Consider the following 16,873-nt stretch of genomic DNA (forward strand, 5'->3'; position numbering starts at 1 on the left):
CTTCTTTTGGACCACGACGGCCGCCGTAGCGGAAGTAATACCTAAATAGCCTCGTGTTGTATTGTGGGAAGTGTGCCCCTAACAAACATGGCGGACGCCTTTGGAGACGGGTTGTTCAGCGTGTTTGACGATGAACAGCAAACTACTACGAGCAAAAAAATACCCGCGTGTGCGCCTACAGACACAGGGTAAAAAGCTATGTTCCCGCAGTTTAGTTTTGTGTTTGAAATTAGCCGGTTTTTATTTTCCGGGGGAACCTGAACGCGGCGTCATGTGGGCTCGTGCCAGTCGGTGAACCCTTCCTCGGACTAAACAGTTAGCTCGTTGGTTTGTTAATAATAATTTTAAAAAAAAAACACTAAATAACGCGACTCGTTGTGCTGATAAACGTTAACTTGCCGCTTTATTACGCTTTAATGTCACTTCCCCGCGTTTCTGTGACGCTATTAAGAGTTTCTAATTCCACGTGCTGAGCGAACGCGGGCTTGTGAATTTAGCCGGCTCGGTTAACGACACGTACGCGTGTGTTTTGTGTTTTAATGTGTATTTATTTATTTTATTTTATTTTTCTGTCTTCCAGGAAAGCTGCGGGTAAAAATGGCACCGACAAGGAGCCCGACCTGTGTGCCCGGGCCAAGAGGGAGGCGGACAGTGACGGAGGGGAGGAGGTGGTGTTTGGGAAGAGACCTCGACTTGAGGCAGTCTCAGCTAACGACCTAAAGTGAGTATAACTGTGTATTATTGCAATATATCAATAATTGTGCACATCGTAATATGATGCTAGATATCGTCTTAGATTATGGACGTCGTATATTGTGATGTGGTGTTATTGTTTTTGTTTCCCCCCCACCTCCCTCCTTGTTTTAAGGCTGCATTACAGTGCTGTTCTGTCTTTACCAACTTTGTCATTATATTCAGATAATTTATTAAAAAAAATAGTAAAAGCAGCAACAGTCAATGTCGTTGACTATTGGGTTATTTTCCTTTGTTTATTGCAGCCTTGCAGAATTTATGCCTCAAGTGAAGGTGGAGCAAGTCGAAACTGTGGAAGGATGCTCACATGAGGTAAAGAAAGCAACTTTGATATTTTTGATGTGTAATTTTTTATCCCCCCCCCCCTCGATATTATCACCTGTCTGGTTGATGTGACTTGATGTGTCAAAACTTTTAATTGTTAAAAAATTTGGTTTTTCCCTTAATAGGTCGCTCTGCAAGCAAATGATGAATATAAACCACTGAAACCTCGAGTGGGGAAAGCAGCCAAGGTAAACGCAGTTATTGCTGTTGGATTTTATGCGGAGATCGTTTAAATTGTAAAAAAAAAAAAAAAAAAAAAAGAGGCATTACACTCGGATTGTTTTTCCTTTGTTTTGATATGTCTGGCTTGTCTTGCAGGAGTACCCCTTTATTCTCGATCCCTTCCAGCGTGAGGCCATCTTATGTATTGACAACAATCAGTCTGTACTTGTGTCTGCACACACCTCTGCTGGCAAGACTGTTTGTGCTGAGTGAGTATCCTCTATCTATAAACACAGTGCTGCGTAAGGAATCACAGTTTTTTCAATTGTGACCATGGCTGTGTTCAAAGTTTTATATATAAATATGCTGATAAAATACATACAGTGACTATGTAAGTGAGATATTGAATATCCTCTTATTACCACCTGTACTTTGGTGTGTTCTTCATGTGACACATTTGAGGTAACAGTAAGAGAATTTGTCACTTGTGAGTTTCCACTTGTCCTTCAAGTTCTTAAAAAAAAAAAAAACTAGACTAAAATTGAAAAACTAAATTTTTGTGTACATTTTCTCTTAAGTGACAATATCCTGCCTTTTGATTTCTAGTTTTGTTGGTTAAAGCGAACATTTTTCCATGTCGAATTTTAAAATAAGTATTGAATTAAGCACCAAACTCTGTTTCAAGCAAACTAGACTTCAGATGTCATAATTGTTATTTAGACAAAGCAATACATTATTTCATTTCCCTTTCACCTCATTAACTGTGGTAATGACAGATTACCAATTCAACCTGTTTCACTCTCGTGTCCTCTTCTTGCAGGTATGCCATTGCACTGGCTCTCAGAGAGAAGCAGCGAGTGATCTTCACCAGCCCCATCAAGGCCCTCTCCAACCAGAAGTACAGAGAGATGTACGAAGAGTTCCAGGATGTGGGACTGATGACCGGTGATGTCACCATCAACCCCACCGCTTCCTGCCTCGTCATGACGACAGAGGTGGGAAACAGTTTTGTGTGGAACGGAGCCGTGACTAGACACGTGAAGTATTATTGGAGGGTGGTCTGGCTCAGTGGGATGTAGAGACGGAGCGGAGAGGTTGGTCTGTCATGATAAATGTATTTTCTTCCAGATCTTGAGGAGCATGCTGTACCGGGGCTCTGAGATCATGAGGGAAGTAGCGTGGGTCGTCTTTGACGAGATCCACTACATGAGAGACGCAGGTGTGTACAGTGTTCAAAAACAAAACTGCACGATCAACATGCTGATTAATTGATGTTGATGTTACTATTTTTACTACTGTTTTGGGTCCTCTAGTACAACTACACACACCTAACATTTAATATTTTCAGCATTTAAAGATCAGCAGTGTGAACGTCTTTTTGCTCTGTGGTCAAATATTTGTGAATGAATATTTCCCATTCATGTAAACAAAGCTCAACCAGAGGTTTGGGATAACATTATGCAAATGTTCTTGAATAAGGTCCATTGTAGATAACAAGTCATGCTGCTTTCTGTGCATTTCAGAGCGTGGTGTGGTGTGGGAGGAGACCATCATTCTTCTTCCTGACAATGTGCATTACGTCTTCCTGTCAGCCACCATCCCCAATGCCAAACAGTTTGCAGAGTGGATTTGCCACTTACATAAGCAGGTGGGATAGTACTATACTGACTTATATTATATTTATAGGGATTAAATTACTGTGTCTGTCAACAAATATCCCATTGTTAAGGAAACAGTCTAAAGTTTCTTTGTGCTTGTCTGTCCTTTTTGCATAATTAATGATGTATGTTCATCTCCTGTCCCCTGCAGCCATGCCATGTGGTCTACACAGACTACCGCCCCACTCCGCTGCAACACTACATCTTTCCAGCAGGGGGTGATGGACTCCACCTGGTGGTTGATGAGAATGTAAGGACACCTGCAAACTACACTCATTAAGACCTGTTGGAACTAATCGATCAATGACGAGGAGTCCAACGCTACTCCCTAGTTGATAATAATCAGACTTTATTTTTCCAGTGTCAAATTGGGCCATGACGACCAAATGTGTCTTAAGATGCATCAGTGTTATTACACGATATGCGTAATATCTCTATGCGTCTGTGCTTTTCTTCAGGGAGATTTCAGAGAAGACAATTTCAACACAGCCATGCAGGTGCTGAGAGATGCTGGCGATACTGGGGGCAGTGGAGGTGGCAAGTGGGACCCAAGAGGACGGAAAGGGACTAAAGGTGTGTGTTTGTGTTTGTGTGTGTGAGTGAGAGAGAGAGATTTTCAAAAGTAAAAACTAGTAAACGTGTTCAATTGAGTCATTAACATCAGCATTCATTTCTGTGTACTTTCTTTAGGTCCATCCAGTGTGTTCAAGATAGTGAAGATGATCATGGAGAGGAACTTCCAGCCTGTCATCATTTTCAGCTTCAGCAAGAAGGAGTGCGAGGCCTACGCTCTGCAGGTGGCCAAACTGGACTTTAACACGGGTATGTGCAGTTGTGATTGTGGCTACAGCGGTGCTTTCATCACAACCTGTGGGTGTGTGTCTGTGTTGTACTTGTGCTTGACAACATGGCTGGTGATTCAGCAAGTGGAGCATTGTGGGTATTGTTTATACTTTTGTAACAATTTTTGCCTTTATTTGATAGAGACAATTGAGACAGACACTGTTGGTAAAGAGAGCAGGGGAATGACTTGCAGTAAAGGTCTGGATTGTCGGGAATTGAACCAGAGACCCTTTGCTCAGAGCATTTCTGGCCCACGTGGCCACTCAGCAGCTGGTTCGCCCAATGCACATCTTACCAGCTAAAATTAAACTACTTTTATTTCAACTGTCATTAACTGCATTTTCCATTTATCGGGTATAAAAGTTACACTTTCAGCACATTGATTGATTGGGTCTGGAGTTGGGGAGCAGATTGTCTTTGCACACTGAAATGTCATAACAAATATATTTTTGTGACAAATTGCTCCGAGAGTTGGAGAGAAATTAGTGAAGCGAAACCACTCACCAAAATGCTAAATTGTTGGCCGGCCGAGCTGAATGAGTCCTTCCACTGAGGGAGTGCCATGAATATGGCTTATTGTGCCTGCACAGTTGGTCCAGTGGATAAGTGGAAGAGTTGCTTCATGAGAACAAATCTCTGCATGTTTGGGGATAATCCAGCAGTACACTGAGCCTGGCTCACATCCACCTGCTCCAAGCTCCTTTCAGTGAAGTGAAACATGGTCATGAAGTCCTACATGGGGAAACATTCTCCCTCCCTCATCTCGGTTTGTTTTTCCTGCATTGTGACATTATTATAAATGAGGAGGTTTGTTTTAATGAAGAGCTCTTCCAGCACTGACGGTCATTATTTCATAGAAGCTGCCAAAATTTTTTGCCAGTATTGGGGGAAAAAAAGAAATGGAAAAACTCAAAAAATAATTTCTCTTTTCCAAGAGTTTCATGTGTTTTGAGAATTTTCTTGAAGCCAATTTTCTCAGAACATTGTGCAGATAATATCCAGCAGTAGCAGTCAGATGTAAAGACTTTTTAAAGAGCTATAAAAACTGCAACACACATTTTTTCCAAAAGTAGAACTTGAAATTACCTGTAATACAAACCAAAATTTGCAGTTTGCAATGTATCGGTCGTGAAGGTTGTTTTTCTTTTTGTCTGTCATAAACACTCATAGGGACCAATTCTGTCCAGCAAACAGTTGAGAAGCCACATTGTTTAACCAGTGTGTATGTACACGGGTTCCTCTGTTTGTGTGTAGGTGGGTTGTGATGAGTAGCTGGAGCCATGTGGCTCCTCTAGTTTCTCCTTACCAGCTTCTCTTTACCCTCCTTCCTTCTCTTCTACCTTTTTTTTTTTTTTTTACTTTGTGCTTTCTTCTTTTATTTGAACACTGAAGACAACCCCCCCCCCCCCCCCCCCCCTTTCCCCCTGCTCTATGAGGTGACACAGTTTCTGGGCAGTGTTTGTGGAGTGGCAGGGCTGTGTTGGAGTCAGGGAACCAGCTGGGGCCGAAACTACAAACCAACTGACCGCATGCAGAACTGCAGCAACAAACAGACAGGTTATATGAGTTCTGGTTGGTTTATGCAAAGACTGACAGATGGACGTAGGTCGAGCTGGAGATGTTGTGATTCTGACCTGCAGCATTCAGGCAGTTGTTTTTTTTGGCTGTAAAGCAGCATTACAGATGTTTTTGCTACTATTGGCCGAGCCTGAAGTTGATCATGTCGGCACGTCCAGCAGTTTAATCCAAGGTCAAATATTTTAGCAGTTACTGGTCACATAGCAGTGAATTTGGTTTGGATAGTCATTGTACACACAAGATGATTTTGTTGACCACAGTCACCTTTTGTTCATCATCAGGAATTTGCATAATTTATAGGGGTGAAATGTAGTATTACACGTCCATAAAGTTTAAAGAGAATAATTAAAACTTTTAAACTGGACATCCTTCTGTAATAAATGTAGAACCAAGGAACTTACAAGTGTTATTTATCTGTTTTCACAGACTGAGTAGTTCTCATCATGGAGAGGAAACTTTGTGTTAAAAAAAAAAAAAAAAAAAAAAAGAAATGCTGGAGTGCCCCTTATAGCCATAGTCAGGATACCCAGACTTCCATGCAGTTTGCTGTGGGATTCATGGTCACCAGAGGCTGAATCATAATGATGTGGTGACCTTCTGATCCTTTTTTTAACTGCCAAAAATGTTCCTCTTTCACAAAGATAATATGAGAATACAAAGTGAAGGCCACTTAAGTGCTCCTCAGTAATTTGTATTGGCTTGTGTTTTGAGGCATTTTCTCTAACTTTATTCATGACTGAGATTTTTGCCCATCTACTGGTGAGGCTCTAAGAAGTGTATGTTGTAATGCTTTCATGCATTGTGATGTAATGAGCTTTGCAGCCTCAAGGGCCTGTAAATGAATCTTGAAAAGCCCCATTCTGCATGTCGATTAGTTCTTTAGTGACGTATGAAACCCGGGCTGTCTTAACCCGTACTCGCCCATAAAACATCACGGACATGGTCACGAGCTTAAAAACCTTATTTTCTTCGAGTGCATCCTCAAAAATCGATATGACTCTCCTCTGTTTGATCTGTGATATAAACTAGATGTTAGAGGGGTTTTTTTTTCGGATTGTACTGAAGCCGTGGACTTACCTCAGGCTTAACTTGTTGTTTTTGAATTACTTTGGCCTCACGGCGTATTTGTCTGTGGTGTTGCTGTATTAATATACCAGTGACATAAGTTTCATTATTGGCATGACTTCAGGTCATGTGACATTCAAAATAAACATGGAGCCATCAGACTTTGTGGAACTCCAACAAGGAACTTTTTCCAGAATGTCTCATGAATAAAGAAAGACCCTGTGACTAAGTTTCCACATGGATGAACAACCAGCCACAGCAAACAATTTAATGTCATTAGCACAGTAATAAAATACTGATGGCTTTGGCACAGGCAGTTCATTCATTATATTAAAGTTTTCCAGTAATTTTCCAATGTTTGTTTTTGTAATGAAGCTCCAATCAGTAATCAGTTGAAAAAGCTGAATATTTATGACTATTTCTACAGAAATACACACTATAAGATTGGAAAAAAAAACAGTTTTGTTGAAACATATGGCTGCAAAATCTGATAAAATCTATAGTCAACAGACTCGCTCAGCCTCTGCAGACAATCCCCTCTCCACATTGTCCCACATTAACCTCGCATGCCAAAAGAAATTATGTTGAAATAACATTTTCAAATTGTGGATGATGAGGATCTGTTAAGGATGCCAGAAATGACTTTGTGCTAATAATAAGATCACAGTTTGAATGAGGATAAGAGGATGCTGAGAAATGCATGATTTGTGTGTTCCAGATGAAGAGAAACGTCTCGTGGAGGAAGTGTTCAACAACGCAGTGGACTGTCTCTCCGATGAAGACAAGAAACTGCCTCAAGTAAGCAGGATTCGTGTTTCTCATGCTGTTTCCTCACAATCTCTGATGTTTTTTTTTTTTTTTTTTTTTTTTTTTAATAACCTTCCAGTTTTTGAACCCAAAGTGGCCACCTTGTAAAACCACAGAAAATAAAAGCCTCTTCATTTCCTCCAGTTGTTTTCTGCTCAGAGAAGACAGTTAACCAGCCTTAATGTAAATAGCGACACACATAATGTCAACACGGGCTCAAACACAAAGCTCCTGTTATTTTTCCCCGCTGGGTTCAGTCGCATTATGAAAACCAGCCGTGTTGCGGTTGTTAGTGGGTAGACCGCTACGGCACACTTTTCCACTACGAGGGTCAGGGTTTCCATTTTCTGCTCCTTTGATTTAGTGTCCGTGATATCCATGAACCAAACCGGTGAATCGCTGAGTAGTTCAGCAATAATGGGCCTCTCGGTGTTCCTCAGGTCGAACATGTGCTGCCGCTGTTGAAGAGGGGGATAGGAATCCATCACGGAGGCCTCCTGCCCATCCTGAAAGAGACCATAGAGATCCTTTTCTCTGAAGGCCTGCTCAAGGTATGACTACGTGTGAAGATGCTCCTCAAAACACACTTTAATAAAGAGGAGTTTTGTTGAAGAGAACCAGCATTTGTTTGTTAAATGTACCCCAGATTCAACCCATTGAGTACACATCCTTTTTTGGGGGGATTTTTCAAAATGTATTTCCAAATGATTTACAAGGACCAAAACACATTGAACATGTTTATAGTTCTTTGACGGTACACAGTGCATTTAGTGGCTTACAACATACAGTGGGTACGGAAAGTATTCAGACCCCTTTAAATTTTTCACTCTTTGTTTCATTGCAGCCATTTGCTAAAATCAAAAAAGTTCATTTTATTTCTCATTAATGTACACTCAGCACCCCATCTTGACAGAAAAAAACAAATGTAGAAATTTGTGCAAATTTATTAAAAAAGAAAAACTGAAATATCACATGGTCAGAAGTATTCAGACCCTTTGCTGTGACACTCATATTTAACTCACATGCTGTCCATTTCTTCTGATCCTCCTTGAGATGGTTCTACTCCTTCATTGGAGTCCAGCTGTGTTTAATTAAACTGATTGGACTTGATTAGGAAAGGCACACACCTGTCTATATAAGACCTTACAGCTCACAGTGCATGTCAGAGCAAATGAGAATCATGAGGTCGAAGGAACTGTCCAAGGAGCTCAGAGACAGAATTGTGGCAAAGCACAGATCTGGCCGAGGTTACAACATAATTTCTGCAGCACTCAAGGTTCCTAAGAGCACAGTGGCCTCCATAATCCTTAAATGGAAGAAGTTTGGGACGACCAGAACTCTTCCTAGACCTGGCCGTCCAGCCAAACTGAGCAATCGTGGGAGAAGAGCCTTGGTGAGAGAGGTAAAGAAGAACCCAAAGATCACTGTGGCTGAGCTCCAGAGATGCAGTAGGGAGATGGGAGAAAGTTCCACAAAGTCAACTATCACTGCAGCCCTCCACCAGTCGGGGCTTTATGGCAGAGTGGCCCGACGGAAGCCTCTCCTCAGTGCAAGACATATGAAAGCCCGCATAGAGTTTGCCAAAAAACACATGAAGGACTCCCAGACTATGAGAAATAAGATTCTCTGGTCTGATGAGACCAAGATTGAACTTTTTGGCGTTAATTCTAAGCGGTATGTGTGGAGAAAACTAGGCACTGCTCATCACCTGCCCAATACAATCCCAACAGTGAAACATGGTGGTGGCAGCATCATGCTATGGGGGTGTTTTTCAGCTGCAGGGACAGGACGACCGGTTGCAATTGAAGGAAAGATGAATGCGGCCAAGTACAGAGATATCCTGGAAGAAAACCTCTTCCAGAGTGCTCTGGACCTCAGACTGGGCCGAAGGTTCACCTTCCAACAAGACAACGACCCTAAGCACACAGCTAAAATAACAAAGGAGTGGCTTCGGAACAACTCTGTGACCATTCTTGACTGGCCCAGCCAGAGCCCTGACCGAAACCCAATTGAGCATCTCTGGAGAGACTTGAAAATGGCCGTCCACCAACGTTCACCATCCAACCTGACGGAACTGGAGAGGATCCCCAAATCCAGGTGTGAAAAGCTTGTTGCATCATTCCCAAGAAGATTCATGGCTGTACGAGCTCAAAAGGGTGCTTCTACTCAATACTGAGCAAAGGGTCTGAATACTTATGACCATGTGATATTTCAGTTTTTCTTTTTTAATAAATTTGCACAAATTTCTACATTTCTGTTTTTTTCTGTCAAGATGGGGTGCTGAGTGTACATTAATGAGAAATAAAATGAACTTTTTTGATTTTAGCAAATGGCTGCAATGAAACAAAGAGTGAAAAATTTAAAGGGGTCTGAATACTTTCCGTACCCACTGTACATCTTTGTTTGGAAGAAAGCTCCACCAAGCACCTTGGAAGCTGAGTTGAAAATGACGTTGTCTGAATATTTTATTGTTATTGCAGGCCCTGTTTGCTACAGAGACATTCGCCATGGGCATCAACATGCCGGCTCGGACCGTGCTCTTCACCAGTGCACGCAAGTTTGATGGCAAGAGTCACCGCTTTGTAAGAGGACACACACACACACACACAAAATTATGTCCCCTACATTATCTTGTGGAACCTCCGTTTCCATAGCTGTGGCTGTGACCATACATAAGCAGGAAGATGAGCTTAAATACTGTAGTTTATGTAAACTAGTCATCCATTTGTGGAAAAGTTAAAAATCCAGGAAGAAAGAAAGCTAACTCTCTGTAGCACTAAGAGGCCAATAAAAAAAAGCAGAGCTCCCCGTCAACTGCGCTGTCTCTTTAAAAGCACTCTGTCCCGTGTGTAGTTGTTACACAGCGTGTTCCTTTATAAGGTCTTCAAGCTCTGCAGCCTGCATCGCCACATAAACAGCCACGTATTGTTTATAAGAGTTGGGGGCTGTGTGTGAGGCTGCTGTCACTTCATGGGCTCCCAACACACACAGACACACCAGGGCCTGAAGAGAATGAGGGGGAAGAAGGAAACTGCCCTCCAAGAAGTTCATCAGGAACATCTGGTGCCTCTGATGGTGCCAAAGCTCCACGCAGGCACTCTCACTTCAATACACACCACTCTCATTCCTGAAACGCACTGTGTTTCAAATCAACAGCCGATCCTATGGCATGCTTGAAATGAAGATCAGATCACCTCATTTCAACACAAAATAATCCAGTCTGCCTTTTTTTGTGTGCAGTTATGTGGACTTTAATCAGAGCCATGTGTGATGCGGAGAATAGTCCTCAAAGGCTTGTGGACAACTGCTTTACCCTCTTTCGCACAAGATAGTTGCATCATCTGGATTTCTGTATTATTAACGCAGATATTTGGCACTAATGCCGCTAATGGTTGAATTATGCACATTAGCACCATGATTTTCTTCCTGCTTTTAGACAGTTTTAAACTGTTTTCTCAGCTATAACAACAACAACAACAACAACAAATACACTTTATATTGCAGTTATAACAACTTATTCTTTTATACCTTTCTTCTAAATATCATGCGTCTTTTTCATGTGAGCTAGATTACATCGGGTGAGTACATCCAGATGTCTGGGCGTGCTGGGAGGAGAGGAATGGATGACAGAGGAATCGTTATTTTCATGGCGGACGAGAAGATGAGTCCAGCTGTGGGCAAACAGCTCCTCAAGGTACAGTGGATCTAGATGCTACAAGTTTTTTTTTTACCATGCAAGTTCAATCCTATCTTTTCAAACCTCTTCGGTGCTGTCTCCAAGTTGTTTTGTTGCAGGAATCGTCCCGCTGTCCCATCAATTAAACACGTTTCCCTGCGGTCTCGCTAACAATCTGTTTGAACAATTGAAAGGAAATCGTCAGAAGTGGCTCTCAAGTTGTTCTCTCTGTGGATCATCAGGCCATTTGGTGCTCTGTCAAAACTTGACTACTCACACTCGCAGAGAAGCCAGAGAGTCTCTGTCTTTTGTCTTTGATTTGACACATTTATAGCTGTGCTGCTATAAATATGTAGCTGCATATCTTTTCAAAGAGGTTGGGTTAATGTAAAACTGTTTGCTGGCGCTGGTGCAGCACTTGAATCCCAGGGAGTCTCGGAGAAAGCTGATCAAACCCAATTTGTGGTTGGGGGGTGGGGGGTTGTGATTGCAAAATCCTCCTCACTACTTTAAGTGGGGCAAATGGCTCCAGTCTGCATTTATTTAGACCTCATACATTCTTGGCACTTTCAGCACAATACTAACATTTCTTTTTCATATCAAAACACATGATTAATTCCAGCTGTGTTTTACTACAGTAACAGTTATATTTTTATGATTTCATCGTGCTGTGCAGGGCTCAGCCGACCCGTTGAACAGTGCCTTCCACCTGACCTACAACATGGTGCTCAACCTGCTGCGCGTGGAGGAGATCAACCCAGAATACATGCTGGAGAAGTCTTTCTACCAGTTCCAACACTACAGGGCTTTACCTGGTGTAGTGGAGAGTGAGTATTTTCCATATGTGCCTCTGCACACTCCAGGCTGGATTAACTGGCAGATAAACTCTACAGTAATAATTTACAAGCATTTGTTGAAAGAAAATAACATCATACAGAAACATCTGGAGGAAGTATTTTGTGTTATATACCAATGGCAAACAAATATTGTTGAAGTTAAAAACATCATTATCAGGTGTCTGGTATGAATTTATTTCCATTCCAGGTTGAACTTTATTCACGTCACTTCATTTCTTTGTGCAGAAATTAAGAAGTTGGAGGAGCAGTACCACACCATCGAGATCCCCAACGAAGAGGGCGTGGTCACTTACTTTAAAATCCGGCAGCAGCTGGCCAAACTGGGGAAAGAGATACAAGAGTTCGTCCACAAACCCAAATACTGCTTGCCCTTCCTGCAGCCCGGACGACTGGTCAAGGTACAGCTCCCACACACAGATGGCCTGACGGTAGTTACCGATTTTTCAAGTCACTTAACGAATCTTTGTTTTGATGCCACAGGTGAAGAATGAAGACGCTGACTTCGGCTGGGGAGTTGTTGTAAACTTTTGCAAGAAATCAAACGTGAAGGTACGTTTTTGTCATCGTGTCGCCTTTGCATGAGTCCGTTAAGCATGTGGCTGAGACTTATGTGCATTTCCTGGTTCAGGCCAGTACAGACTCGGAGCCACTGTATGTGGTGGAGGTTTTGGTCCACTGTAGTAAGGACAGCGTGAAAGACGCCGCGACGGAGGCTGCTAAACCTGCCGCTCCGGGAGAGACTGGAGAGATGCAGGTGGGTGAATCAAGCACCAAAGTTACTGTATTTTACATAAAGAGATTTGAATGTCAAGAGTGTTTTCTGTCCAGGTGGTTCCTGTGATGCTCCACCTCCTCACCGCCATCAGCTCAGTTCGTCTCTACATTCCCAAAGACCTGAGGTCCTTTGACAACAGGCAGCTCATGCTCAAGTCCATACAGGTACAAAGTGCAGCCATGCAGAAACAAAGATAATATAAACTGTTGACAGGAATCATCATCAAAACTGTTTTTCTTTTCCTCCGATTGTTTCGTCCCAAGGAGGTGCAGAAACGCTTCCCGGACGGGGTTCCTCTGCTCGATCCCATAGATGACATGGGCATCAAAGACCCTGCACTGAAGAAGGTTATTCAGAAGGTGGAGGCCTTCGAGCACCGCATGTACTCCCACCCGCTGCACAGTGACCCCAACTTGGAGTCTGTCTACTCGCTCTGTGAGAAGAAAGCTCAGGTAAGAAACCTTCTGTGTGCGTGATGAGAGTTAAATGTCAATCCGTGGGAAGCCCTGCTTAAATGTCAATCATTAAATCAGCCATTAAAACTACAATTGAATTTTGGTCCTATTGAAAAGTTTAATCTATTTATCGACCTCCACGTTTTGTAAGATAACAACCATGACCTTTAATTGTTTCTTGCTTGTTAGTTGTGGTCATTTGTACTCAGACAAACACAGGAAGAAGGCAAGAATATTATTCCTCCAGGGCCTCCCCCGCCGTCAGAGAGCAGAAAACATGTGGAAGGTTTTTGTTATGCCGGTGACGTCCAGAAGCATTATGTTTACAGGTTGTCCGTCCGAACAGTTTGAGGGAATTTGGCCAAACTCTGCAAAAACATTGACTTGATACCAAGGATGAACTGATTACATTTTGGGGAGCAAAGGTCAAAGTCACTGTGGAGGATTTCAGCATGTACATCTCTACATGCTCTACTTCACAGAAAGAAACACTCAGTCAACTTGTTTAGTTCAGGTCAATACAACTTGGCTCATACTGTGGCAGTTGAAAAGGTCAGTGATGGATCTGAAACACCCAGATTAACTTTGCCAAACACAACTGTTTTTTTTTTTGTTTTTTTTGTTAATGTGTGTAAATATTTACATCTCTGCTTTGAGTGTTTTGTGAAATCAAAGCGTAAACAGTGCAGCTGGATTACTTTATGTTTGATTGATAGACTAAGAGATTAATTTGCCCCGTTATTAACAGCTCTTTAATCCCTGGACAGCGTCCCTGCAGTTCAGCCTCGGTTTCACCTCTCTGGCTGTCTGGACTCTGCAGACATAACATTATTGATACCTAATTTATGAACTCATCACATCTTACAGTCAAGTGAAGGTGACCTTTATTCAATACCACAAAGACTAAAACTGTTAAACCATATTCATTTGAAACTTGGTTTCTGTGCTGACTGAGTTTTTTTTTTTAGCATCAGCTCATGAGATCATAAATCTGAGATTTCCTGTTTGTATGTTTACGTGGTTGTTTTCTTTACCAGCACACGTGCAGCCAATAGTTCAGAGGAATTAGACTGTAATTTATAAATGTCCTGCCTTCAGTACTGAGCTGTGCCGGTCAGATCTTTGTGCCCGTGTTTGCTTCTTTGGCTCGGAGGAGTGCTGTAATGATGAGGTTGAAGTAGATAATGCACAATGTTGATGCTAGATAAGCAGGCGGATGAACATCTGTTGCAATTTACATCCACATTTGTCTTCATCACTCTTGACAGCGAATGTAGTGTTTGAAATGATCTCATGCGCAAAGCAGCTGGTAGTTATCGCACAGCTTTTATCGATTAGAAAGTCTTTTTCTAGAAACCCTGGAAGAGCTTTACTACGTTACACATGAAGAAGGTATGACAATACGTGTGTGTGTGTGTGTGTGTGTGTGTGTGTGTGTGTGTTTTGGTCGTTTCAGATCGCAGCAGACGTTCGAACAGCCAAACGAGAGCTGAAGAAAGCTCGGACCGTCCTGCAGATGGACAAGCTGAAGTGCAGGAAGAGAGTTCTACGAAGACTCGGCTTCGCCAGTCCCTCTGATGTTATCGAGGTGAAAGGGCGGGTTGCCTGTGAAATTAGCAGGTAGGTGAAATAGTGGGAAAGTCATCTCAGCCGTGTCTGTAGGCCTGAAACAGGTTTGTGTTTTGAGTTCACCGTCACTGCTGGCAGGACTGACAGTGAGAGATGTTCAGGTTAATCGCGGCCAGCTGTCGTCTTCATGAATGTGGAAGTTTTACTGACACGTAACACCAGTTCCACTTTAACAGTGTGGATGTGAAACTGCTGTGTGGAGCAGCTACTTCAAATCAGCAGCATTTAGCTTGTTATGGCATCAAAGTCAGGAGTCACTAGGAGGAAAAGTAAACACGTGATTTCATTGAGGACCAAACTAGCCAGAGATAAGCAGCGTGGCGACTCACCGTTGGTCTCGTGTTACCAGGTTTCTAAATCATAACGCTCTCTGGTTGGTCCTTTTGTCTGCAAGCTGCTCGGAGTGTGATCAAAACATGGCAAATTGATTTGATTAAAGATTCAGGAAAGAACAAATGTAATCAGAGGTTTGTGATTTTTATTTTCAGTTTGTCTTTTTATGAAGTCTCAGTTTGTTGCAATTTATTACAACAGAGCCAAATAAACATGTTAAACTGGTTTATTTATGGTAAAAGTCTTTAAAAGTGGTATTTTTTATTACAGTCTCATAGGAGGTTTTACAAGGGAAGTTTCACTGCAGTTATGGCAGCCTGTCTGTTCCGTCTCCAGGTTTTGTTTTGTAGTTGTATTTGTCATTAAATATATCATAATACTTCCTTTTATAAATCTTCTCAGTGCCGACGAGCTCTTGCTGACGGAGATGGTGTTCAACGGTCTCTTCAACGACCTGACGGTGGAACAAGCCACCGCCCTGCTGTCCTGCTTTGTCTTCCAGGAGAATGTATGAACACACACAAACACATATAACTCCTCTAATTCTCCGTACAAACAGATTTGAAGCCTTACTCAAACACGGACATAAACAACTTATTCCCGTTCCCACACATTCGAGCTCCGGTCGCGTTCTTGTCCTCTTCCCCTGCTTTGCAACCAAAACAGAAACTCTAGCATGATGTGAGTTTGTCTTAACTAATGAAGCCTGTTCTATCAAGTAATCCAGCATCAGATGTTTTAACAAACCTTTTCTTTGGCTGCACGTCGGCTCGATCCTCTGAACAGAAACAACGCCGTCCTGTTTCCCCACTGTCGTCCTCTAACGCTAACGACAAGCAGCACAAAACCTGTGTGTGTGTGTGTGTGTGTGTGTGTGTGTGTGTGTGTGTGTGTGTGTCATTGAAGACCACCTGCTGCTAGTTTTTCTTGAGATCAGAGCACCACATCCGATGTGTGCGTCTCTTAAGTTCTGATATATTCTTAGTAAGTCCTGCTGAAGTTGAAATGTATTTTTTCGAATCACTTTCCTGTCGTCTCCTTGAAGAAACAAGTCAGAAACCATCAGGGAGAAATGTATATTTCATAGTAGTTTTATGGGGATGTCGCCTACTACTGCCACCAATTCAACAGAATACTGTTGGGTGTCGTCTGCATAGAGAGAGATCTTGTTTCGCCAATCGAATCTCGCATGAAGCGGTAACGTTGGTGTTTATGCAACCGCCAGTTTCTGAATGAATCATGAAGCAAACGTGCACAGGAAACTTCAGTCTGCAGGGTAGAAACCAAATTAGCTGCTCTGCTTCATCGAACTGCAAAAACAATCCTGCAAACGTCACCGTGGTCACTGTGGTTCACACTCTTCAAATTCACTACAAACAACACGGTGTCTGACCATAATATATCTCTGTCGATCAAACACAGACACATCCCTCCAGCCATCTGAAAATTATACAAAACTTTAAACAATATATGTAAAAGCACATTATTTTGAAGCGCTAAAAGAGAAAACTACACGTGATGTCCGTTGGACTTTAAAGAAACCCAGGTTTTTTTTTCTATAAGTGCAGGAAGGAGTCGTTGTCTAACCTCTGATTCTTCAGGTGTGTGACAGAAAGCGCTCTCAAAAAATAGCGGTTGTTGAACATGGTTCTGAATGCCTGATCAAAAATAAATTTGCATTTAATCATTTTTGAATTCTTGTATCAGTTAAACCTGTTTTTTGTAGAAGAATATTTTTGCATTCTTCAAAAATAGACTGAAAATGTCAGGCAAATATCAGGCTTAAATAGCACCATATTCTGCCTGGAGGTTGAAATATAACCCACAAAACAAATGTTTGAATTTTTCTGTCCGACCATCAATGATGTTATTTTACCCTGCAGGCCAGTGAGATGCCAAAACTAACCGAACAGCTCGCTGCACCGCTGAGACAAATGCAGGTGAGACGTTGTGAAGCA

At 42.2% G+C, this 16,873-nt stretch overlaps 1 protein-coding gene across 1 annotated transcript in view; it reads left to right on the forward strand.

Annotated features, from left to right (window-relative positions):
• Window positions 1-85: 85 nt before the first annotated feature.
• mtrex (Mtr4 exosome RNA helicase) overlaps window positions 86-16,873 on the forward strand; it is a 19,380-nt gene continuing 2,592 nt past the window's right edge. The window contains exons 1-24 of the mRNA XM_069169942.1: window positions 86-188; window positions 581-721; window positions 999-1,065; window positions 1,203-1,265; window positions 1,396-1,508; window positions 2,060-2,234; window positions 2,368-2,458; window positions 2,763-2,887; window positions 3,049-3,147; window positions 3,356-3,470; window positions 3,588-3,719; window positions 7,102-7,181; window positions 7,631-7,741; window positions 9,671-9,772; window positions 10,759-10,884; window positions 11,543-11,693; window positions 11,949-12,121; window positions 12,204-12,272; window positions 12,352-12,477; window positions 12,552-12,662; window positions 12,762-12,950; window positions 14,410-14,573; window positions 15,318-15,423; window positions 16,799-16,855. Of these exons, the coding sequence (XP_069026043.1) occupies window positions 88-188; window positions 581-721; window positions 999-1,065; window positions 1,203-1,265; window positions 1,396-1,508; window positions 2,060-2,234; window positions 2,368-2,458; window positions 2,763-2,887; window positions 3,049-3,147; window positions 3,356-3,470; window positions 3,588-3,719; window positions 7,102-7,181; window positions 7,631-7,741; window positions 9,671-9,772; window positions 10,759-10,884; window positions 11,543-11,693; window positions 11,949-12,121; window positions 12,204-12,272; window positions 12,352-12,477; window positions 12,552-12,662; window positions 12,762-12,950; window positions 14,410-14,573; window positions 15,318-15,423; window positions 16,799-16,855 (2,787 nt within the window). The 5' untranslated portion in view covers window positions 86-87. The remainder of the gene's footprint in view (window positions 189-580; window positions 722-998; window positions 1,066-1,202; window positions 1,266-1,395; window positions 1,509-2,059; window positions 2,235-2,367; window positions 2,459-2,762; window positions 2,888-3,048; window positions 3,148-3,355; window positions 3,471-3,587; window positions 3,720-7,101; window positions 7,182-7,630; window positions 7,742-9,670; window positions 9,773-10,758; window positions 10,885-11,542; window positions 11,694-11,948; window positions 12,122-12,203; window positions 12,273-12,351; window positions 12,478-12,551; window positions 12,663-12,761; window positions 12,951-14,409; window positions 14,574-15,317; window positions 15,424-16,798; window positions 16,856-16,873) is intronic.

Source organism: Embiotoca jacksoni, unplaced genomic scaffold (assembly GCF_022577435.1).
Source record: "Embiotoca jacksoni isolate LCO1_2020_lvr unplaced genomic scaffold, fEmbJac1.0.p SCAF_10, whole genome shotgun sequence".
Taxonomy (NCBI): domain Eukaryota; kingdom Metazoa; phylum Chordata; class Actinopteri; family Embiotocidae; genus Embiotoca; species Embiotoca jacksoni.